This window comes from Pelodiscus sinensis, chromosome 3 (genome assembly GCF_052426305.1).
Source record: "Pelodiscus sinensis isolate ZL-2025 chromosome 3, ASM5242630v1, whole genome shotgun sequence".
Taxonomy (NCBI): Eukaryota; Metazoa; Chordata; order Testudines; family Trionychidae; genus Pelodiscus; species Pelodiscus sinensis.
Genome location: NC_143054.1, coordinates 169,063,943 through 169,089,750, shown reverse-complemented (window position 1 = coordinate 169,089,750; position 25,808 = coordinate 169,063,943). Strand labels below are relative to the sequence as shown.

General features: G+C 36.3%; 1 protein-coding gene across 2 annotated transcripts in view; it reads right to left on the bottom strand.

The window, feature by feature from the left end:
• Nucleotides 1-25,808, bottom strand: part of LRPPRC (leucine rich pentatricopeptide repeat containing) — a 156,067-nt gene that overhangs the window by 76,600 nt on the left and 53,659 nt on the right. For both annotated transcript variants that reach the window (XM_075925421.2, XM_075925422.2), the window contains exons 16-25: nucleotides 23,496-23,553; nucleotides 22,250-22,356; nucleotides 21,959-22,036; nucleotides 21,575-21,628; nucleotides 20,820-20,933; nucleotides 19,473-19,603; nucleotides 17,744-17,829; nucleotides 15,959-16,166; nucleotides 5,144-5,268; nucleotides 4,390-4,496 (exon numbers count right to left, since the gene is read on the bottom strand). In XM_075925421.2, coding sequence (XP_075781536.2) covers nucleotides 4,390-4,496; nucleotides 5,144-5,268; nucleotides 15,959-16,166; nucleotides 17,744-17,829; nucleotides 19,473-19,603; nucleotides 20,820-20,933; nucleotides 21,575-21,628; nucleotides 21,959-22,036; nucleotides 22,250-22,356; nucleotides 23,496-23,553 — 1,068 coding nt within the window. The remainder of the gene's footprint in view (nucleotides 1-4,389; nucleotides 4,497-5,143; nucleotides 5,269-15,958; nucleotides 16,167-17,743; nucleotides 17,830-19,472; nucleotides 19,604-20,819; nucleotides 20,934-21,574; nucleotides 21,629-21,958; nucleotides 22,037-22,249; nucleotides 22,357-23,495; nucleotides 23,554-25,808) is intronic.

Here is a 25,808-nt window from a genome sequence, read left to right as displayed (position 1 = left end):
ACTAGCTGCCTCCCCCTCCCCCCCCAGCAGACCATGGAAACGCGAGCGGCGAGACCGAGACGCGCCGCGCCGCGGTGCCGCCGCCCGGTTCCTCCGCGGCTTTGCTCCGCATCTCCCTGGTCTGCTGGGGGGGGGGGGGGGCAGTCTGGGTGGTCCCGCTGCCCGTGTCCTCTGGGGCGAGAAAAGCCCCGTTCGTAAGTACGGATCCGACAAGTCGGATCCGCGTAACTCGGGGACTGCCTGTATACTAGAAACAGAACACACTGCTGACAGTAACAGATTTAACACTTGTTCACAGCTGCACATGGCTTAGCTGGAGGTGTTCATCTCTCTTCCAGAAAAATATGGTTAAGACTTGCTTGGAACAGCTTTTAACCATTAGTTTTTGAACCAGTACTAGTTTGTCTTGGTGTACATTTGCACATAAAAATTGCTTCAGCTGCAATAGAACTTTAAGAACATGTAATTTTTTCTAGTGTAGTCCTGGCCAAAGTTGCCCAGCTAGACACTGCTTCACTACACATTTCTAATAACAGCATTGAGCATGATTTTAAGAGGGAAGAGGCCAGTCTGAAAATAATACTGAAGGACTGTTAAATTAAAATGGTTACTCACCTTTGTAACTGTTGTTCTGCAAGATGTGGTGCTCATGTCTATTCCAATTGAGGTATGCAAGCACTGCGTGCACAACTGCCAGAAGTTTTTACTCTAGCTGCTACCCATTGGTCAGCTGTGGAGCCCTCTGAAGTGTCACCAATAAGACCCACCCACGCATCAGTTCTTTCTTGCCAGTTACTCCATTGGTAGGGAAGGAGGGAGGGATGGAATAGATATAAGCAACACATTTCAAAGAACAGCTACAAAATTGAGTAACTGTTTTTTCTTCTTCAAGTGTTTGCTTATATCTATTCCAATAGAGGTGATTCACAAGCCATACCCAGGAGAAGTCGCAGTCAATGCATAACTGACTCGAGTACCGCAGCCCCAAAACCAGCATCAGGTCTGGATTGATGAACAATAAATGTAGTGTGACGTAGAAGTAGGAACTGAGAGCCATGCACAGCCCTTCAGATTTCCTGGACAGGAACATGGACCAAAAAAAGCAGTTAAGGCAGCCTACACCCATGTGGACACGTGCGAATGCATGCAGAGGATCAGGTTTAGATCCCAAGGGAAACAGAGGTCCCTGGGGGGGTAGAGGCCAACAAGAGAGCAGGCTACGCTGGAGACACCACGGGAGAATCGCTTCCACTTCATCAGATGTGAGCCGAGTGGAAGGCTTCCTACTACTGAGAAGGATCTGTCAGCTTGACACGGTTTAGCCATGGAGCCATCATGCTGCCGAGATGGAGAGAGTGCAAGTCTAAGTGGCAGAGGTGACCATGCTCCTGAGTAATGAGGTCCAGGCGCCAGGGAAGTGGAATGGGTGGTCAAACCAACAGGTCCAGGAGGATGAGGTACAAGTGTTGGCATATCCAGGCTAGTGCTTTCAGAATTACATTTGTCCTATTCCTGTGGAGGTTGAGAAGCACCTTGTAGACCAGAGGAAACAGGAAAAGCATACAGCAAGCTGGACTGCCATGGGATCAGGAATGCATCCTCTATGGATCCTGGAATAAGGCCCTGGAACAAGCAGAACTATGGGCATTTCGTACTGAACCAGGTAGCAAGAAGGGGGTTCCCGTGGTACACCATCCTTGGAAAACAGCATGGAGGACATCCAGCCAAAGCAACCATTCGTGAGCCAGGAAGCATCAGCTGAGGTGGTCCACCAGCTGAATTTGAACTCCTAGAGGGTATGATGCTTCCAAGTGAAATGTGTGGACTAAGCACAAGTCCCACAGATAAAGGGATTTGGTACAAACGGGGGAATGACCTGGCTCTGCCCCGTTTGATGCAGTATATTGCTCATCATGACTGCCATGCAACAACTCTGAAGGTCAGGGAGGAAGGCCAGACACATAAAACCGACTGCCTGAAGCTCAAACACCTTGATATAGAGGGAGAACTCCTCCTCCTCTCTGAAGTGAACACCCCAACCTAAATCAGATGCATTCGTGACAAGGGACATTGTGGGCTGTGGGACATGCAAAGGAATATTGGCCAGTACTGACCCGGGATCTAGCCACCAAGGCAGTGCATGACTGACATGGTGAGGCAGGTCTATACTGTCCCTTCCCGGGGAATAAGTCAATGCCAACCAAGACTGCAGAGGTTGCAGGTGGAGCCTGATGAACAGCACTACGTATGTGCCTGCTGCTATGTGGCCCAGGAGCTTGAGGCACACATAGGCCATGGTGACCAGGAAGTTGGAAAGAGACCATCATAGCCTGGTCAGAATTGCAAAATGACAATCCGGTATGTACATTCAGGTCCTGGTAGAGTCTAGCAGAGCTCTAAAGAATTTGATTCTCTGTGGTACAAAGGTTGACTTTCTGGGGTTGAGGAGGAGATTCAATCTGTCACAAGAGAGCCTGGTGAGGGTTAACAAGAATGGCTGGACAGAAGCCAGTCATCCAGGAAAGGGTAAACACGAATCCCGCAATGCCGGAGGAGAGCAGCCACCACTGCCATACACTTGGTAAACACCCTGGGTGCCATGGAGAGACCGAAAGGGAGGGTCAAGAACTGGCAGTGGGACTGAACTCTCCCATCACCCATTAACAATTTACACATTCATGCCCCAATTATCTTTTTCATTATAAACTGGAGCTGTTTAGAATTTACTTTTGTTATTATGCACAAAACACATATTCGTTCAATAGTTTAAAATATACCTTGGTTTAGAAGAAACGTAACACACAAATACAGAAGATCAAATCAGATTTCATAAAGGTTAAACAAGACTTGGAAATCCTAATCCAATAAGCATAAAAAAAAGACAAGCAAGATTGCCAGATGTCTATCTGATCTTTTGACAACAGTACTGGAGTTTATGCTAGAATATCTGACTTGTTGGTTTGTAACATTTTATGGTCTATCACCACATATTTAATATGCTCATGTCATCTTCTTAAAGATATAGGAGGGGTAAGTTGGCAACTATTACTTCAAAAAGGGAAGTAGGTTTTCAAAGCAAATGAAACAATATTAATTAACTGATTAGTTTTAAAAGTAACAAATTGTTTCTGAACAAAATATTTTGAGGATTACAAAGAACTTACTTTCAAAGAAAACAACAGCTCATTGATAAAAAAACTGAAAAGTCTATTAAAGCCAAAGAAACAGCAGCTAAAAACATAGAAAACTGAAAAATGGCTTCCATTTACTTTGGCATTCATTTCATTTCTAAACATCCTGTTTAAGTTTTTTCCTCCTTAGATCTTTGTGTTCTCTTGTACTTCGCATTCTTAAAATAAACACCTCTTCAGACCTTGCTAATAAATGCATTCTATTCTTTTCTGTATTACATTAATAAAGCTACAAAAGCATCAAAATTCACTACATTCAGGACTACTGCTTTTCTACACATGTGTGTATGTGTGTGTGTGTGGGGGGGGGGGGTTCTTAAAAATCGAAGGACTAAAGAAATAACCAGTTAACAATTTTATGCAAGATTTTTTAATATCTAATGATTCAGTTGAGGATTTCTGTTATTTCATTTTGTTTTTTCTTTCCCTAAGGGAAAAAAGATGGTTCAGAAAACGAAGTTCAAAGGAAGAAAAGAAAGAAAAAGGTTCAGTTTCTGAAATACTATTAAGAGGGCAAGTAATACAGAGTTTAACAACACACATGCATGCACACTGTGCTAGGGAAAAAAAATCACAATCTGGGCAGATTCTGCAGCTGCCCTTTTGACTTCTCAATTTCAGTAAGCAAAATTTCAATCATGTCTAGATAAAATATACTAATCCTAAATAGAGCAAGTTTGTCACCTACCACTTCCTATAAGCTGCTTACGATGGTTAAAAAAAATGCTAAATTAAATGCCAAACAGTAGCAGACAGCACTTGTTTGGCTGATTAACTTGTAGACAAGCATTACAAATAAATCTGAGTATGGTCTGCAGAAAATTAAATTCCAGTGCTTTTAAGAACAAAGAATTCCTTGGGAAAGAGGATTAGTAACTTTACACCCAGGAATGCCAGTTTAATTTAATTGTTCCACAATCCGAGATTTAATATGCAAATATAATTTTGATATGTAACAGTGAATTTGATAAAGTAAAGAAACAACTTCAATATACAACCAGACTGTCTCTCTTCTGAACAGTAATTATACATAATAAAGAAGCTGGCCGAGTTCTCTGTTTTTTCCCCCTTCATTATTAGGATTGAATTTTATTAACATGAATCAGAACAAGTCTAATTAAAGGTTAAAATTTTTTAATGTATTCTAATTAAGAGTCTAAATAGCTGCATGATTACAGTAGCGTAGTTAAAAACCCACCTCAATGATCTTCTTGGCCTCTTTATATTTTCCTGTATTTAGGAAGGCAAAGAAGAGATCATAGAGCATCGTCATTTCACCTCGTTCTTGGCTCACAAAGTCCATGGCTATAGATAGAGAGAAGAAAACTCATTTAACTGCCTTTTTAATAACCAGGATGCATTTTAAAAAGAGATGTCAACAGTAATCTAACAAATAAGATTCCCCACACCTGGCAAAACACTGAAGTGACAGGGAAATAATTTTCTGAAAAGAGATACTAAGAATGAGGACAAAATATTATAAGATATGTTGCAGACTGAGGTTAAATATATTTCAAATATTTTTGCTAATCTGCATTCTATTTTATAATAATTCAACAGAATTAACCGATTATAAAATTAGCATTCTATACTGTTGTAGACTACAGGGATTTAGGATTTCTTAATCTAATATGTTGAAGCACCATAATTTCTTCTATATGCCCCTCTTTCACCATCAAGAGACAGGTGCATATTCCCTTGTGGCAGTCTTCTGTTGATAGCCAGGTATTTAGTTATGGAAGCATTAAATTGCTTCATACTTACAATAAGTATCTTTTTTTACTTTGCAACTAGATGTTGCTGAAAGCTTTAAAGTGATGTACAAATACTCCACATGTCTTTCCACTGTTTGCATAGCCTGATGTAAAGGTAAAAAAACTAAAACTAAAACACCAGCTCCATCAAGCACCTAAAATAACCCATCCAATAATATTAGACTATATCCAACTAACCTTTCTGCAGGAGATCAGTATTTCCTTTTTCTATTAGCCTACACAAGATGTCATGGAGCCTAGGGATATTGCCATACTTCTTAAAACAGTCAATTGCAGCTTCCAGGGCAGCAGGTACATCGTCCCTCATGAAAAAAGGGTACAGAATTTAAGTTAAAATGATGAAAACAGTCTGTAAGCAACGTTTGCACAAGAACAGTACAACATATCTTTGAGCAGGAGTAGAGATCCTTTTTTGAGTAGGAGGCTGCTGAACCACAGAAAAAAATCAGTTGGGGCCACACACAAGCAAGAAGCCAAAAAACCAACCAACCAAACAAACAAAAAAAAAACCAAACCTCACTGATATGGCCTCTGTCTGTGAAGGAGAAAGACACTCCCCACATTCCCTTCTCACACCAGAGCCCAATGGGGTCCAGGCTAGTAGATTTTGTGTGCTCCAGTCTCTCAGTAGGCACAGGCTCCCCAATGTTAGGAAGGGAGCCCTGAGCCTTGGGGGCTGGATCCAGACAAGCCCCCAGGCCTGAGGTTCCCCACCCCGGCTTAGAGTTTCAAGAAAAATTCATGTCATTGCATATAGACTCTTTAAAGGCAGTTAAAATATTCTCTATTCAGAAAATTGTCCACATCCCAGATTTGGTTTGCATTTAAAAAGTAACAGGTATAGACAGAAGTTTGCAAATTAAAACATTTAATAGTAGACTGTCCTGCTTCAGCAATACAGACTGAATTTCTCCACAGCTGGAGGAACATGCTATAAAATATTGATCATCTTCACCTCAGACCTCTTATAAGCAGCAGAACATATACAATGTTGTGGTGATAAATACTGTTCTCTAGAGATTAACATTAAATGCTCTGTGTACTCTGCTGCAAACTGCATGTAATTTTTGCAGCAAGATTCCAGGATTCTGCAGCATGGAAGTGCAGCACACTGGAAATTCGGTGGCAGTTTCAATTAAGTAAGTTTAATTATTTCCCAAAGTTTCCATTGCTGAAAATTTCTGCACTAACATTTAAAATGTTACTTTTAAAAGCTACAGAATTAGTAACTCAAATAAAAGAATGGAACATGTCAGAGCTCTCAAAGATTCTGTGTCACACTTCCTGTAGATATGGGTACAAATCACCACATTGGTTTACATTTTCAAAGTTATCCTCACAATTTTGAGAGCTAGAATCTTTTTCTTTTAAATGAAAACCTACATTTTGAGAATACTTGTGCAAAAAAGCCAGATTCCAAGCAGAATTGTGCTAGTGTTATATATGCAAATCTTTTATGACTGCAAGAGTCATAGTAACTTCAAACACCAATATATTTTAAATATACTCATCCAGAAGTTTTGAAATAATTAAGAATTTATATAGCACTGTAAAAATAAAGTGTTTTTAAAAGAGATCACAAAAAAATAAAAAAATCTCTCTCCTAAAGAGTTTTTTATCTAATATACAAAGCACAGGACAACAGTTAAAATACAGTAAAGGATGAGAAGAAATCAGAGGTTAAGGAGTCCAGTGTAGTTAAGTTAAAACCTCTTTCTTCCATATAAGAAACAGTTTGGAGAGTAGGGAGATGACACAGGAACAATACATAAAAATAATCTGTGGAGCAAAACGTCAACATATGTTGTATAAGATATTTTGATCCTTCCTGTATTTTGTATAACAACCAGAGAAAGGCTGGTGAAAGTAGGTAGGAATCAATGGCTGTGTTTGAAGCCTGTTAAAGCAGGTGATATATCCATACAGTAGCTGACTTGAAACAATAATAATTTTTAAAACAACTTCTATGGAGCAGCTCCTCAACAGTATTTCAAAAAACTTTAATTAAATTATATAAATTGTATGGTCATTTAAAGTTAATCCACTTCTAAACTTTTCATATCTTCTTTTTAAAGAAACACAAATGTTCATAGATAAGGCCAGAAGGGACCATTGTGATCATCTCTTCTGACCTCTTACCAAATATAGACTGCCCTAGGTCTTGCCTGAATGTATTGCTTGAACTTGAGAATGTTTTTTAGAAAAACTTTCAGCCTTGATTTTAAAATTCCGTGTGATGGAGAATCCAACATAACATTTGGTAAGTTGTTCTGAAAGTTTCTCTCTCTGTTACACATTTTCGCTTTATTTGTAATCTAAATTTGTCTAGTTTCAACTGCCAGCCACTGGATTTTATTATACCTTTGCCTATAGTGTAAAGCTGCTTCTATTTTCAAATTTCTGTTCCCTGTGTAGATACTTACAAACTTATCAAGTGACCTTAATTTTCTCTTTCAAAAGATAAGCAGCTTGACTGATCTCCTTGAGTTTTTTGGCTATAGTATAGGGGATGTTTTCTAGTCCTTCAATCATTCTTATAGCTCTTCTCTGAACTTCCTCCAATTTATCAACATCCTTTTTGAAACTGCTGACAACACACCTATTCTAGTAAGGATCTCACCAGCTTCAAAGAACACTTGAAATTACCTTAATTATGTATCCCAAATCACAGGACAGCATAGCATAGGAAATGCACATGTAGGTTTTTTCCAACTTACTACTCCTCAGGACAGAGTCCACCATCCTGTAAATATGGCCTGTATTTTTTGTTTCTCGACATATAACTTCACTTTTGACTGTATTAAAAAGCATAGTTTTCTTCCACCAATGTTACTGATTCAGATTGCTCTGCATAAGAGACCTGTCCTCCACATTATTTACTACTCTGTTAATATTTGTGTCAGATCCAAACATTATAAGAGATGATTTTATGTTGCGCCTCCCTCTCCCCCCCCCCAGTCACTGATAAATGTTAAATTGCATACGGCCAAAACAAAACTAAAACCTCTGTGGAATCACACTACATACATACCTGCTCAGTAATTATTCCCTGTTTAATTACATTGAGACCTATCAGTTAGCCAGTTTTTAAACCTATTTAACACGTGCCATGTTCATGTTGTATCACTCTTGTTTCTTAATCAAAATTTTACATTGCTCTTGCTTTTATTACTATTTCATCTCTTAAGGATTTAAAATGTATTAAAAAGTAAAATATAAATGTAGAAAACATGTTAATGTTATTGTAATATTACTGACACCGTGAAAATGAGCCTATCTTGATGGATCTCTACCATATGCCCTTACTAAGCCATATTTACAGTGCATCTTCTGGCACCCCACAGAGTCATTTGAATTTTTGTCATTTGGGGTGAAGACTAAATTACAGGTTAATTTCAAAACTGCAAGGAGATGTTGCAAGACTATATTACTGTCATACAAGAGAGATATACTATGGATGAAATACAGATGGATATAAAGCTTCATATAATCAGTATTTTCTTCTGCTTCAGATGCAAGTTCAGTTAACATCTTTAAAATCAGTTTTTATTGAAAACTACTCACATTTTTGTGAGGCACAACAGCATTTACACATATACATTTAAGTTTTCAGTTGTAAATTGAGCTTTTCAGACTCATTCTTAAACTGCAATAGTATTGTCTCAGATGTATACTCGCAGCATTAAAGTGACTGTTTTAGGTCAAAGCTATCAATAAATGAATGAATAACTGGAATGTCAATCAAACAGACACATTAATAGTTTTTGGTCTCTAAATGTATGCTTCTGAAGATATTTATACTGTGTGTTCAGAATTAAAAAAAAAAAATCCAATAAAAAAATGGAAACAACCATGGGAGCAAACAGCCTCCGTAGGACAAGGTGAGCACGGGCACCTCTGTGCTCCTGGAAGGGGCGGGACCGAAGGCAGCCAGCCTTGTCTGGCGAACCTCCCCCAGTTGTCCCTCAGAGCTGCATGGAGCACACAGGATGGCACTCCAGCAGTGAGATAAAGAGCCCAGAGCTCCAGCTGTCCTTTTGAACTACCAGGTCCCAAGGCAATTTCCTCCCTTTACACATACCCCTGGTAGCAAGCCTGGAAACAACATACATGTTATGGTATTTTCTGCTCATACAACATATAAAATATTTCCATACTCAGGTCCCCCAAATAAGCTTAAGCTCAACCATGAGACCAGTATACAGTAATTTGTATTCACAGGCCTTCAGCCTAAAGTGATAAAAATCTACTGGATTTCCTCAAAGTAACACTGCTGGGGAGTTTTTCTTTACAAGGCTACCCAGACACAGTACCACAAGACAGCATATATAAGATAAAGGCATAGGATTGATTGTCAATTATTATAAAACACAAATTAAAGGAAAAATAAATACAGCTCCAGAATACACATTTATAATACAAATGGAATTTGACGCAACTGGAATTGCAAAATCTAGATCTGGCAGGTTTAAATGGCTTTGGTCTTGGGTTACTACAAGTGGTAGACTAAATCACAGCATTTCTTAATTATTATATAAAATGCAAACTTCATCAAGAAATTTAGGGGAGGGGAGGAGAGTTTGCTAGCAAGTATTTTTGTGAGGAGGAGCTGCTAACAAAGAGAAAAAAAGCTCACCTGACAAAACAAGAACTTATCACACACTACACAGCCTTAATATCCCTGTGGCACCTTCACCTGCTGGCAGGGGTGCCAACAGACTCTGTGGGCCCCTGGGCAAAGTGTGTGGGAAAGGGGCACTCTGGTTCTGTGTTCCCAGAAGGGGCAAGGCCTAAGGTGGAAGCGAAGAGGCCAGAGGCAGCCAGCCTTGAGCCCTGTCTACAATGTACCATATGGGCCCTTGGGCAGCCATCAGCTTGCCTCTCCCATCAGCCCTTAGAATGCCACACATTCCAAGCAGCATTCGCAGCAATTTAAAGGACCCTGGGCTCCCAGCTTCTGCCACAGTAGCAGTGGCTGTGGCCAGGAGCCCTGGGGCCCTTTGAATCACTGGGTCTCAGGGAAACTGCTCCCTTTGTCCTACCCGTCAGCAGGCCTGCTTGCAGGTGCCACTTCTCACAGCTCCCATTGGCCAAGAACTATGGTCACTGAGAGCTGCGGAGGGGGGAGTGCCTGCAGATGGTCAATGACAGCAAAATGTCTTACAGCCTGCAATCAGATTACCCTGATGGGCCACATGTGGCTTACAGGCATAGGTCACCCACCACTGCCCTATAACGTTTATGTATTCATATATATCCAAGTTTACACCTCAAAGGTTCACATAATGGATAAAAGTATCTGATTCAAACATATTTTAGTTAATGCGTCTAATGAAGTCAGCAGACTTCAGTTCAGACGCCAAAAAAATAAATCCCTGATGTAGCACTCACAACCAGACTAGCAACCCCAAGGGGTCATTAATAAAAGCTAGGAATCCAAGTTTTTAAAATACAAAACTCATAAGATCCATGGATTATTGAACAAAACAAGGAGGGTGGTAGATTTTATGGGTGAGCTATCCAAATTTTACTTTTTTTTTTTTTTTAGTGTTGACAAATGCCATTTATGCTTCTATTTAAAAAGCAAATTCTTATGTCTCTTTTATAGAAAACCCTTCACATGAACAGTTTGACTATTACTCTCCTATTCAAATCTTTTCCTTTTTTAAAAAAGAGGTATGCTATCATAAACTTAAATGACAGAAGCAGCCTAAGACAGAAGTATATTATGTTTAACCCTCACATAAATACAAGACAGCCCTAACTCAGCATTTCACTGCAATTTAGACTATTCTATTGGTAAGAACGTGAGGCAAGTTATTTTTTCCTTGGGCACTGGCGAATTACTATATACTGTAGCCCCAATCCTGTAAAAACATCACGTGGGTAATATTTCACTTATACAAGTAGTTCCACTGAACTCAGTAGGCCTGCTTCCATCAATAAAGATACTGACAAGAATAAGTATTTGCAAGATCAGGCTCTGTAACAAGACTGACCACTATCTGATCCTTCTTGCATACCTATTTCAAAATAAACTGTTCCCTTCTAGCTTCAAGCATATAGCTCTAAACCTAACCTTTTTACTTGTAATAACTTTCCAAACCAGAGTCAGTTTGATAAAAAGACTCCAAATATTGATTTTAATTGGAATGAAGTGCTACAATGTTATGCATAAAGCTTTAGTGAAGTGGCAATTTACCTAAGGGGTTTACTGATTGAAAAGCTCTCAAACCTGAAATCACCAGAGAAGGAGAAAGAAAAAAAGGACTCTGGAAGGGGGGAGAACCCCTCTTAAAACAAATCCTTCTCTGCAAATCTGAAGCAGATGTTAGTGTGGAGGGAAATCAATTCAGTAAGGTACAATCAGCTTTACAAAAATTATTCTGTTAAGAAAACGGGCTCTTGAAAGAACTAAATGTTTCTTCTGTTCATCAGCTAGAGCGAGGAATCTTCAAGGAGACTGGTGTTGCAATTACAACTAATCCTCCCCAAAAAATTAACTGTGTTGAAGGCTTTGTAATTTCCCTAGGTACAATTTAGCTGTCACTTACTTTAAAATTTACTCAAACATGCGTTCCGAACAGCACTAACTTCACATGTCAAGTGCTTTCCAGCCAATTGAGTCTAAACTGGAAGTCGGTGTTAAACAACTGAATGATTAGACAAGATAGCTCATTTCCCTGCTCTTTTGTTCAGAATAAAATGCCACATTTACATTATCAGGCTCAACAGGATTTTCTGACAGAGCGAGAAAAAACCCTAGTGAACACTGTCCGTATTAAGCACATGAAGCCTGTCATTTACCAATCATCCTTCAAAAAGCAATAGCCATGAATGTAACTTAATTACGACCCAATGATCCTTGACGAAAAATCATCTTATCACTGTCCTGTCCCCCTAGGGCAAATGAACCACTTTTGTCCTCTGGCACTGATGATGCTAAATTCCTAATTGCAATAATGGAGTAAAAGAGCTGAACCGCCTTAATTTCCTTGCAGCACTTAAGAGTTTTGAACTAGGAGAAAAAAAACAAAAATAATATAAATACTTGAAATAAAGATGCTGAAAATTAGAAAAAACTGTCATCCATTAAAGATAAGTAGTATTTTAAAATAACGAGTTAAAAGCTCATTAAGGATATTGAATTTATCAAGAAATTCTCTTTAGCACACAAAAATGCATATGTATTTAAATATATGAAATCCAGACAAGAGCTATGGACAGAGAACTCGGACTGCATCTATACACCAATGCAATGCATGAGTATTCATACAGACTGTAGAATGAATTAACACACCAGCTCTTCAATGGACAGCATATATTAAAACTGCTGTTTTGACCATTTTTAAACAAACGCAATCTAGTTGCATCTTCCAGCTATTTGCAAATGACCAAATGACTACCAATTAAACAGGTTGTATTCACTGATCTCCGTTACAAAATAGTTACATATTTTGCCCACATAGTTTAGATTTAATGCACATTTTATATTCAGCTTCCCGGACATTTTCTTAGCAAAGGTGACAATGGCTTCAGGTATATATTTGTCCATGACATATAATGTAACCAGCAGTACTATATTTTATCTTCACAGATTTAAAAATAAAAGTTGTGCTCTGAAGTAATTCCATTTTTAGAGGATATTTATAAATCAAATCAAACTAAGTTTCTACATTATTTAACATTTATATTTTAAAAGTTTGTATGTGCAGCTATCTAGTAAGAATAAAATCAGAATAAAATCTTATTTCCTCTCCTGTAAATAGACAATCAAAGCACCGTACAGCACAGAAGCAGATTACCTTCACAAACCTCTTCTTAGTTTTATAAATCTGTTAGTGTTTGAGTAGGTTTTGCCTGATGGTTGACAGAGGAGAGCAAAGAATAACCCACTAAAATACCCTCTAAATCCTCAAGGATTTTCATATTATTATAGGTAACTTACACATTGTCACAGTATTAACCTCTCCCCATTATCAGCAATTGTAAGAATCAGTTCTAAAGTAAAAAAAAGTTTTGAGTCCAATCTTCAGCTTATTATAAGATGGAAAATTTTGACAGATTGCTCAAAATGAAAAACATCCAAAATCGATATGATGATTAGGATATTTTGCAAAACCATTCAAAGAAGACTCTTTATTCTGAATGAGGAGTTGAAGATTAGATGTGTGAGCTTTTTCACAATTTTTCCTGATGAATTTACATTTCTTAGCCTCTTACAGAGCTCACACCAAAAATAAAGATAATACTTTTTAAAACTTAAGCTTAAAACATTTTGCTGTAATACAGATCATTGCTTTATCTTGGGAAAAACAAAAAGCTGTCTTTATTATTTAAGTTTATTTCTAAACCAATTAGTAAAATTTTCTCCCTGTCAACTCAAAAAGGGAGTAGGGGCAGAAAAAAAGGAGTAGAAAAAAATCTTCTTGTTAAAATTAAATTGTGTGTGCTTCCTCCTTAAGATGAATTGTATATCTGTTTTACCAGATTTCTTTATTAAAATACTGTATAAGGAGTGGACACCTTTAAAAATGTTAAGAATGTGAAGGCTCTAAAGAGCTACCTATCTTGGACGCTCTTTGTAAAAGGAACAAGTCTCTGAAATGGATTTGGAAGATGTAAAAGCTTAGTTAGGAGTCCAAAAAGACCAACTACTACTAAGGCAATAAGTAGCATTTTAAAACTACAATTGTTTAAGTCATCCGTAACGATCACAGGAATTTCCTCTCCCTCTTACAGTGTCAGGAATAATAATTACAAAAAAAATAAAAAAAAATAAAAGGCACCCAGCAGAGTCAGTTCCACGGAACATTAGAAAACTCTGCTGCTTAACCCACAAGCTTACCAAACTTCTCAAGTGACAAAAACGTCTGAGCAATTTAACTCTAGAAGTTCACCACTTGCTTGTGGACTACCATGGAGCTATATAGCATAGCAAGTAGCAAATCATAGTGACAAGCATGTTATAGTGCAATGTTTCTCAATCAGTGGTACGAGTAACCTTAGGGGTACGTGAGAAGTCGGGGGGGTGTACATCAACACAACTGAAATTTGGAGAAACCTGAATTTTTGTTTTAAGTTTTACGGCGCTTTATTTTTTTGGTACTTTACACCCAAAAATTTCATCTCCCACCGAGCTACGATTAAGTTGTTTACACAAATGTGTTGCAATGGTAGAAAAAAAAAATGTGTGTGTCTGAAAACTGTTGGTACTTGAGGTACTTAGAACTTTTGTTTAAAAAGGGGTACTTTATTAAAAAAAAAAAGGTCGAGAAACACTGTTATAGTGGACATGTATAATTATATACATTCTACCACTATGTTCAGTTCAATTATAAAACTTTCCAAAACCTTTATAACCTTCCAGGAAGAAATTTCTCAGCATTGAACACTTCCTGAAGGTAACTGTTTGCAAAGTATGAGCAGAAACTGTTTCTTCCTTTTAAAGAATAAAATTCAGGATAGTGTAATGAGGCTTTTCCAATCACAGTAAGAGAAGAATCTCTTATGGCTTTTTTGATAGGAGTAGGGAAGGCGCTTAACTCTTGCAGACCGTAAGTTATTGGATAGTGCACTCCAGTGGTTTCTAACCAAATATTTCCACATTTTGAAACGTGTCTCTCTCCTTTTAAAAATAAACTAAGTTAATCTTTCACTACGAAGTCATTACTAAAGCACTCAAAAATCACAAAAGTTAGGAAAATACGACAGAAAGCTACACATACTATAACCTTTACTCTGCCCCTTTTCATACATGCATGATACAGTCTTAATTACACTTGTTTCAAACAACTTTATACAACATTCACTACACATGTAGAATCTTGTTGTAAATATGTACAAGTCAGTGGATGTCAGACACAGGCTCGAAACTTTTCTGTTTATACAAAAACTGTTCAGAAAATCGTTCTTACTATACAATGTAACAGTAAACGTTCACTGACATGTATACTTTCAACCAAGTTACCTTCATAATAAACTGTCTCATCCTGTGAATTGCACCAAAGAAAGCCTGTGCTGCTGACTGGGAATTATGTAGTATATGACTGCTGCCAAATTTATTAGAATACATATTTTTTAGGAAGAGAACTCTCATAGAGTCTGCGTCAAAAATAACTGCGTCATTATGACAAATTTTTTAAATACACAAAATAAAATAATAATATTAAAAAGTACACATGAAGTTATAGAAAAAGTTCTTTCCTATATATTAGAGCAAACCCTGAGGTTTTTAGTGGTAGTTAATATAACAGCTACTGGATATTCTCATGTTAACAATCATATATTCTTGAAAGCTCAACCAATAAGATGATACTGTGAAAACATCAATAATGTTAAATAAACTACATATAAAATAAGGAAAAAGGACATATTTAATCTAAATTGGTGATCAATTAGGAGAGACAGAGAAGTTAGTTAAGCTGTTTAACAGTTGAGACAGAGTCCAAAATGGATAGAAGCAGGGGTCTGGAATTTGTATAGTGGGAGATCTGAGAGCCACTGAACCAAACAAACACTGTATATGATAAAAACCTATCTCAAGCCAGGGGGTGCCCACATGGCCTCGTGTCTCCTAGTTCTCAAAACTTGAAATAGATTCAACAGGAAAGACCTGTTCAAATGTGGAATTTTCATCAAATAACTGTGCCTCATATTAAGACGACTATGAAAGGGAATATGCCATGGAGCATATGAAAATTATTTCCTGCCACAACAAATGCATGGAGTTAATTGTTTTGTTGAATTATATTACAGGTAGAAATGGAAAAATAATGGGAAACATTTGGACTTGAGTACAAAGACCAAATGTTTTTCTATCTTTCAATTCAGCTGCACAGTGAATGAGAGTAATATCAGATTTCTTATCTTTCCATTTACTTTTTCACCCAATTACTTAGTTTGCAAGGAAACTTACCTTCAACCCACATAGGTGATATTTAGCTGCACAGTTACAATTAAATATACATAACTTTTGGATGGAGAACTTACTTTTCAAGGTGAACAGTAATCAGAGGAGAACAGAGGTTAGTAGAAGGCTTTACTAAGCCCAGCGTCAGAATGGACTCATGTAATCGATTCACTGTTTCAACTTCACCTTGCATGGCTGCAGCATTAAGGATGTGGAAAAAGGATGTGACTGTTGTATCTCTGATAGGAACATCCTTCTCTTTCATTTCCTTTAGAATGTTAATAGCATCTACAATGAAATAACACAAAAGACCCTTAGGTAATTTCATGTAGGGAAAACAAACTGCTATTAAAACAGCATTTCAAACCCAGCAGGAATGTAAATTCTGGTGTATAATGCCGATTTCAAGTTAATTACTACTTGCATTTCTAAACGAGACTACAATTATAAATCCACAATAGCATGGGTTTTATCATTCACTGCAACTTTGACTACAAATTATAGGTAGGAACTGTGTGCCCACTTTGCACCACATAACCCTGTGCAGTCTGCCCTATAGCTGCAAGATCCTACTAAATGGATGCTTTTATCGTTCAATGCTAACATCTGCTAAATCACACCATTGTTTCTTTAGCAGATGGCTTGTCACGAGGCCAGATAATAAAGATGTGTTTACACTGAATATACAGCCAGACTAATGGTCTGATACCGATAGGGCCTGTTTGCAGTGTCGATACTAATTAGCCAAGGAGAGCCAATGAAAGCTTTCTAACAGACTGCATGTTAAAACATTAGGTTCATTAAGCTTCATTAGAAAGGCAGAAACAAACATTTTGGAATATGGAATAAGTGCATTTTTATAATGTTCTTAATTATTGCACAGGCAAAATGTTTTGACCACTTTACATAAAAGCAGTAAAAGCAGCCTCATCTTTTAAAACAGCTTTACAGATCACAAGTGTACCACAGAAAATAATGCAGCCATGTTTTTTCAATGTAGAGGTGACCAGGATCAAATTTATCATCACTTGGCAGGGGGAAGGATTTTGAATATAATTCTAGCAAGTGATCAAGTGAAATTCCTATATCATCATCCAAGGAGGGGAAAAAAAGCTATAATTTTACATTAACAGAAATGGTAAGATTAAAAAACTGAAAGACTGAGTTATGTTGGCTAGACTTTATTGCTCTGCTTTAAGACAAATAGCAACATCCTTTAGATTATAAAAATTAACCTAAGAACTGCCTACATTGCTCTAAAGGATTCAGACTTCATGTCCAGTAGATGGCTACAAATTCAGTCTGTGTGTGTATTGCATGCAATATACTCATGAAAAACAAAAATTACTAATCAGCCTGTTACAGTATTTGAACTGCAAAGTAAATAAAATATAAATCAATATCAACACTAAAAGTAGTTTTAAAAAAATCTTCTTAACAAAAGTTACTGGATTTTTACTACAGTGTTTAGACCCTTACAAGAAGGTTATGTTTATAGGTTCCATGTTCAGCCTTCAGACCTTCTTAAGCAAAAACAAAGCCATTAGTCTAGGCACATACGCAATTTGTGCCATAAGTCATGATCTTCAAACTCAATCCAAACAGCAATGCTAATAAAAACTAGCTGCAGAAATGCAAAAAGCACTGAGCTGTGCAAATGTAAATGACAAGCTTGCCAATCCATTAAAACTAATGGCCTGTACTGTCCAAGCATCTCTGGTTGAATTCACATGCAAATTTGTATGCAAAATGTTCAAGCACTTTGCAGGACATGATATACCATTAATATCAACTCACATTTTTATTCTAGTGGCAAGATACCTTTATTATATAGCAGAAACTTATACTGAAAGCAAATGGTTTACCTTCTAGTCTGCCATGCTTTCCTAAGACTTTCACCAAGGCTAAATACTTGTTTGTGTCAAGAGCAACAGATGAATCCTTACGGTAGCTAAAAATTAGAACATATTAAAAACTGCATTAATAGAAGGTCAGGGTTTTTAAATTTATATGGAATGAAGGTTTAGTCTTAAAGACAAAGTAACAAAAGGTATGGAATTCATTACACAGATTAGGGATTTGAACATATTTTCATGTACACGGTTAACTGATGAGCCTGGGCTCATTGGTTAACCATTATGGTTACACACAGGCCCTCCCTATTCCTTTTTCCCATGCAGCTGCTGCTGTATTAGAGGCAGCAGCGCAATCAGCAAGGAGGCAAAAGGCAGCTTTTAAGCTGTGGGGCCACCTGCACCCTGTGCTGCTGCCCCGTGTGTAAACATGTCATAGTTTAAATTTTTAATGGTTACACATTTACAAAAATAAACACATTTTAACATCCCTGACACAAACATTAGAATAAAATATTAGAGAGAGAATCTGACAAAGTATGCCATTAAAGTAGATTTTTCCTCTTTAAAAAAAGGGTATTAGACAGCAAAGAACCTTTTCAGAGAGTTTAAAAAAAGGAGTGTTTTTAATCTACTTGACAGATAGTGCTTAAAGAGCAGGGAAAAATAAGACACACCTCTTCCATAATTAAGACAAATTTCTTCCTGAAAGCACCCTGAGTATTACAGTGTAAATAGTACTGAACATAAAGTCATCTACTTTTTGTAACCCCTCAATTTCTACTATACATGGCATTGTTTCTTTATTTGAATCATTTTCATTCTTTCCCAAGGCTACTGAAGAAGGAAGATGTCCATAATTATAAATGTGCACTTTTTATGGCATTGTTGACAGTTCCATATATTCATAGCATATCACTGAGCCTTGATCTACCTTTGAAGCACTACTATTAGACTCAGAATCATTACTTGATAAAATCTCATGATGAGGTATTTACAATAAAAAAAAAAAACAGCATGGAAAAAGGTACTACATATACACAAAGCAAGTTTCCCAATGCTAACCAGTGAGCCATTTTATGTCTCTCCCAACACTGACAGAGCTCCATCTGCATTACAGTGGAATTCAAGTCAGGTATCTGTCAGCAACGCAAGAGGGAGAATAAAAAGTATGCAAAAGTAATACATAACCATTATGATTCACTGTTAACATTAAAATAAATTTTAATTTGGGGGTGGGGGGGGAGGAAGGGACAAAGAAAAAGAGGATGCTCTGTTAGACAATTTGCTCCCAGACAAACCATGCGTAACACATTTTAGCTGGGAGCTAATTTTCACAACCAAGATATAATCTCTAAAAATAGAGTTTTAAAAAGGAAATGTTTGCTGACAGGTCTTAAAATATAATGTCACTTACAAGTATTGCTATTCTGATGCAAGATAAATGCAGATATATTACCATTTTTTCAAAAACAAACCTGAATTTTAAGGCTAAAGGCTGTTGACAAAAACCATCACTATTTGCCTATATAAGATAATACATTACACACAGTTTCAAAAGTATGATAATGTAATAAGAGTTGCTTATTTTATCCAAAATTCTTGACCTTTCTTAAGAATTATACACGGGGAAAAGCTAATTAAAAATGTATGAAGGGGTTAATACTAAAACTACTTAATTCAACAAGATCTGTGTATCAGCATAAGTCTCTGTGACATGTTTTAGTGCCGGTGTACTTACACTTCTTCTTTCAGGTTCATTGCATCTTCTGCATTATCATGTCGACAGCACAAATTTATCAAGGCTGCATAGCCACCAACCACCATGTCCGGTTCGTATTTGGCTTTCACTTCAAGGGCTTTTTGCATATTCTAAAAAAAGAGGAACAGAACAAAAATGTGAACCATGGAAAAAGTCAATATGACATTAGGAATGCTAGGGTTCAGTATGTAGCTATATGAATAGATTTAGTATTTTAATACAAAAAAAATTATGTTTGTGAAACAAAGCTGGTATTGCTTCAACTGATTTTAAAAGTAAGTTATTATAGAAAATAAATTTTCCTATTCCCAAAATGATACTGTTCAACTTAGCTGAAAGGTGTATTTTAATCACAGTGTCTATAATGCTTTAATACAGACTGATTGTTGTTGTCATACAGAAATATAGATAGATATGTATGTACAATGCCATGATTTAATTTTATCAGGCACCAATATCGTAAAATATAAAATTAAAAAATAAAGCAAAAAACAAGTTCATAATCCAACTAACAATCAGGCTACTTCAGTATTTGCCATAATCTTTTAAGATATGTATTTTGCATTGCTATTTATGCAATTTAATGGGTGCCATATTAAAGCTTTTGATTTATCAGACTGTTCTTATAATCTCAGGTACAGCATTATAACAGACAATCATCTGAGTAACAGAATCTTCCCATAGGCCGGATTTACAGCAATACTGATTATGCTATAATCTTAAACACCGTTGTGGCTCTTTGTAAAACCATGGGTATATAACAAAATCATACTCAACAAGAAATTGGACAAAAGTCTGATGATATCCCACAAATTGCAGGCACACTAAAATGAATATGAGCTGTATACAGCTGGCCGCTTGCCGAATGAAGGCAAGAGCCTCTTTATCTCAGAAAAAGCTTTCCTCCAGCAGGAAAATGGAATTTCAATCCCTGCATTAACAACCCAGTAATATTTGACTTGCAAATGACTACTGCATGTATCAGTTGCTTGACAATCTAGATATAAGAGACCGGAGCCATGGCTTGAAAGGACATTTGGCATGTATGATAAACCTATCACAGCTGTTACTATCATTCACTTTGCAGATTATCGTAAACAAACTTCAGCAACCCCAAAACATGTCATTCAAAATGTAGCTGAAATTAGTTAACCCTTTTTATTTAATTGCTTTTTTGCATTTATGTTTGATTTATAAACATCAAACCTTGAAACCTCAAGCACTGCACTTGTCCTTGCTTAGCTACATCTTTACATAATACAGTCATGTACATTCTTTTTAAATATAGCTCAGCATTTGCAATTATCTCTGCATTGCTCAAGTTACCTCTTCTGCACAAAGAGCAACTATAAGCTGTTTAAGGACATTGCCAATAGGTTGCTTTTCAGCTTTTAGCTTTTCCAGTTCCTCCTCCAAAGACAACACTTCAAGTTCAGTGTTCTAAGAAAAGGTGATAAAAAGAAAAAGTTAAAAAATAAAAAAAATAAAGTATAGGCCATGTTGCCAAAGGAAGTTCATTCATAATTCAAAGGAAAATTTATAACAATTAAGAATACTGTAGCTTATTAAAGAGATGATGCTAGCTAAACACTTGTGACAAAAAACAGAAGGCATGGGAGTTTTGATGTCGTAAAAGCAGAGAGAAGAGGCCTGTTTCTCTCTCTGACCTAGCCACACTGGAGATTTAAAGAAGACTTGATGCCACACAACTACCACAACACTGGATTTATACTCCTGACATTCAAGAAATTCAGAGTGCCTAAGTTGATTAAACCTCAAACCACCACTGTAAACTGAATTTTAACAGGTAGGGAAATGGAGGAATGGAACCTAAGTGATTTACCAGGGTCAACCAGCAAGTCCAAGGGAGAACTTACACATTTTGACTCCAGTCTTGTGTATTATCCACTAAACTGTTCTTTCTTCCTCACGGCCACCAAACTCCTCCCAAAATGGGAATACTTTTAGTTGTAGACTACTCAAGTATATGCCTGAGAACTAATTAATGCTTTCATACATCATCAGAATTAAAATCGGATTACTATGCCACAAAGAAACAAACTATTAGTGAATTTACTTACTTTTGGAATGTCTGCTGCTGACAACTTTTCACTATCCACCACTAACATTATATCCTAAAATGTAATAAGACATAATAAATTAAAAGGACAAAATGAACTGAAGGTACTAAAACTACTGTGGCAAGTTAATTCTAATTACACTGTATAAATAGCTTTTTCCCTCGTGCTTATTAGATATACAAACAGGAAAAGACTGATTCTTGAAAATATTTTTATGAAATGTAGCTTTTCACAAGTATTCTAAAATAAGAGCAAAGAAGATTTAGGGAAAGAATGAAGTGTTTACAGAGTTAACCAAAATTATTTTGGCAAGAATATATACATAGAACACACACACCGCATATATATTTTAAAGAAACAAATAGTTGCTATATAACTACAGACCTTAATTAATTCAGGAACATGATAGGAGTCCAGCACGTTGCGAATGCCTCTGTAGATGTTTGGAGGGATTACTATATTCTGTTTCAAGAGGTGGGGGGGAAAATTATATGAGTTTTGAAACACAACCAAACTGAAATTTGTTGAATAGAAATTATCTCAGACATAATTTAAGTCTCCAGCTCTTGCATGTCATTGAGAAGTGGTCTGGTTGTACTTAAAAGCAGCAATTTCAAATCTAATAGATACATGTCAGGCAGGACAGGCATTATGTAGCAAAAAATGAAATGGTACCATCTTCTTCAGCTGATGGAAGTATTGTCTCAAATGCTCCTCCTTGGCCTGTACCTCTGAGTCACTCATGCTGTCAATCAAGTTATAAAGAAAATAGCCAACAGCTTCTGTGGAAAAAAACAAGAGAAAGCATTCCACTAAAATTACTGAGACTGTCATGTTATCAAGATTAATTTATAAGAAATCATTTTGGTGTGAGATGTCACCCTGATGAGAGGCTCTGAAATGGCAACAATGATCACTGAGGCATAGAGATTATGTGGTTTGGGAGCACATATCTAACTGGTGAGTGAAAGGAATATTAATTATTTTCAGACCCAGTGACAGCTTTTCAGTACAGAATCTTACTTCAATCTATTTTTTCCACCACTGTGTGACAGAAATGGTACTGCTCAAGGCCTTCCTCCCCTTCCCTATCCACTACCCCAAATAGTTGCCACAAATATTTTGTCATTGCTCAAAAGAAAATATAGCTTCCTAAAGCTTTACATATTTAATTCTGTATCTTTTACACATTTTTAATATTAAAATGCTTAGAGCCAGCTAGTGCAACATAAACAGAGTAAAGAATATTAAATCATCTTAACAAGTAGATCCAATAATCCTGTGAAGACCTGACTATTAGCCAATGAAAACTCAAGATTAACAAAGATGGCTTAGCTAACAGCACTAATTTTCTTATGCACTCAAGCGTAAAAATGTATACAGTCATATATGTATTCAAGCCTCATGAAGGAGATAAGACCTTTCTGAAAGGTTAGGTTTCCTGTACAAGACTTGCACTCAGAAAAATAGGAAATACATTGTAGATTTTTTGTTTTATTTATCTAGTTTAAATGAAAGCTGAGTTAGCTTGTTTCAAAATAGTTTATTTGGATGGATATGTGCCATTTTATTTGAGAAAATTAAGAGGTTATTAAAATGAATACTAGTGGGAAAAGATTCTATTTAAACATTTTTACTAAATGAGTAACTGACAATGATTTATTCTAAATCTCCATTTTATTTAAGATACTTATTTTTCTAAATATGAAATATATTTTAATTAAAAAAAATAATGAAAGATGTCACTGGATCTCAAAAAAATATGCTGTGATTATCAGGATAAAGATTTTGCCCATCATGTTTTCAAATTTCACTTTCAAAAAGAAGCAATCAGTGTTTACTGTTGTAATCCCTCAAGCCCATCATTACACAGAAGAACGGATTTGTGGATAAGTTACAATCATAGAAATTGAAACTCTACCAGACGGTCCTGGAGGCGTCTGGCAATAACGTCCATCCTTGTACAACAGTTCAGTTATCTGGTAAGACAAAATAATCGTACATTGCAGTCAAGAAAAGCAAGCTAGTACAAGTAGTATCTAAAATTGAATTCTCCAAATAATAAAGTACCTCTCTACTAAGTTATTACTCTATACCACACCATAGTAATTCAGTAGGAAAAAATAAAATACAAGGAAGTTTTTTGTAAATAACTGTTTTTGCCATAAAAATATATAATGCAAACTGAAATGTTTTCTGCAGTTTCACAATTAGACTATATTCTATTCCGTTTATGTATCATCCTATAAAGTAAATGATCATTGCTTATAGCAATCATTAACTAATATCACTCCGAGAATTGTTAAAATTATGTTCCAATTTGCTGAAAATCCTGACATTGGCCCATAGAGCTTTCAGTTTTCTTACAGTTTGAAAAAGTGAACCTGTGCAGAAAAAGAGATCTCTCGCACACTGTTAATTGGAGTATTTCTAAAATGTAAATGTTCCATATCAGTTGCAGCCTCAGTTGAAAACATTAACTTTTTAAAGACACACTGTACACACATAAAAAGCACCATCAGAAACATTTAGCTATTTTGCCTTAAAAACAAGTGTATAAAGACTAATCAGTCTGACATTCACCCAATTAGTTATATAAAACTGAACAAGGAGTATCTATATTTTATTTTAGGAAAGGAATTCTCCCTGCATTCCTTCTTTACCAAAACAGACAATTAAATGCTCACCCTAAATACAAAAAACCTTTTAAACATGTTTTTAAATACAGAGCTACAGCCATTACATAATGTCCTAATTTCATTCTCTCTCAAGGATATAAGTGTTTTATATTTGGCTTTTTCTTACCATGATGCTTGTATTGGTAAGAAAGATATTCATGTGGTTACCTAAATACTGAGGGAGCAAGGCTCTATTTCAAATAATAGGAAAAAGGAGAAAAAACATTCATCTTAACTTTCTATTAGAAAAGAACCAACAAAACCAGACACCTGTTGTGCTCTGTAACACTTACTTCATATTCAGTTCCACCAAGAAAACACAATGTGAACAGTTAAACTACAGCATTTTCACTCTTGTTTGCTTACTCATCCTTGGGAATGTATTAAAAAAGTAACAAGATCATACAGCCCTCTAGACTCCAGAAATCAAATTCCAAAATGAAATGACAGGAATGGATGAGAAGAAATAATCAAGAGCGACTATTACTTTTTAAAAACACTGAACATTATAAGAAGTCTCGTAAATTAAGATTCACTAGAAGTACAATCTTGTTCATTCTGACATTTTTCAATTTCAATACTTGACTTCTGAATTTCAATATAGCTTTTTTTCTAAAATTGGATGCCTGAAGAAAAATTCATCTACTTGTAAATCTAGCAAACAACTTCAGCTGACAAGAGAAACTGGGGCCTCTCCTTCCCAGTTGTAGGAAAGAACAGCAGCAGCTCAGGGTACAGTCTCATACTTATGACATCATTATTTGGTATCTCCAAACATTTTTCCAGGTTCCTCCAGCAATGGGAGGGAAGTGTGACATTCTTGATCTTTCAAACATAAAAAAACACGCAAAACAAACAAACGACAAAAAAAATCCAAAACAAAAACACTCCCAAAAGACACAAAAAACCTTCCTTCTAAAAAAAGGAAAGACTTTCCTTCCACATCAGAAAGAGGAAATGAAGCACAAGAAGAATCTACTTTTGCTTCACAGTTCATGTTATATATTAACTGACTTAAACCCAAATAAATGACATTCTAAATTACAATCTACTGTGACCTCAGTTTTCCTCATAGGCTGATTGAAGAACAAAATTATTATGAAAACGTTCTGTGATCCATGCAATAATTCAGCATAGCATAGCAAAATAGGTACAGAATAGTACCTTTACAAATAAAACTAACCCCCAAAAGCAAAGTGCTGAACTCAAAATAGTGAAATAGTGAAAGCTTCTTGCTCATAGCTTTATTAATACATCTCAAATCCTGGTCTGTCTGACTTCACTCTCAGTACTCTGCAAGGGCCACCCCCAAATTAACACAATTGGTAATACATAACATGGACCAATTTCCATGACTGCCTTCACTTGGAATTTACTTGCTTTTATTTATTTACATCAGATCCTCCATGTTACTTCAAAATAGTAGTAACAGTGCAATTTTTTTCCCCCACTTTAAAATTTTGTTTTTCGAGTACTAGTAAACATTTGAAGAGAAAAGGAGTCACAGGAATTGGCTCCTGAACCAACAAAGTTGTGTTAGGTTTAATAACTGTTTA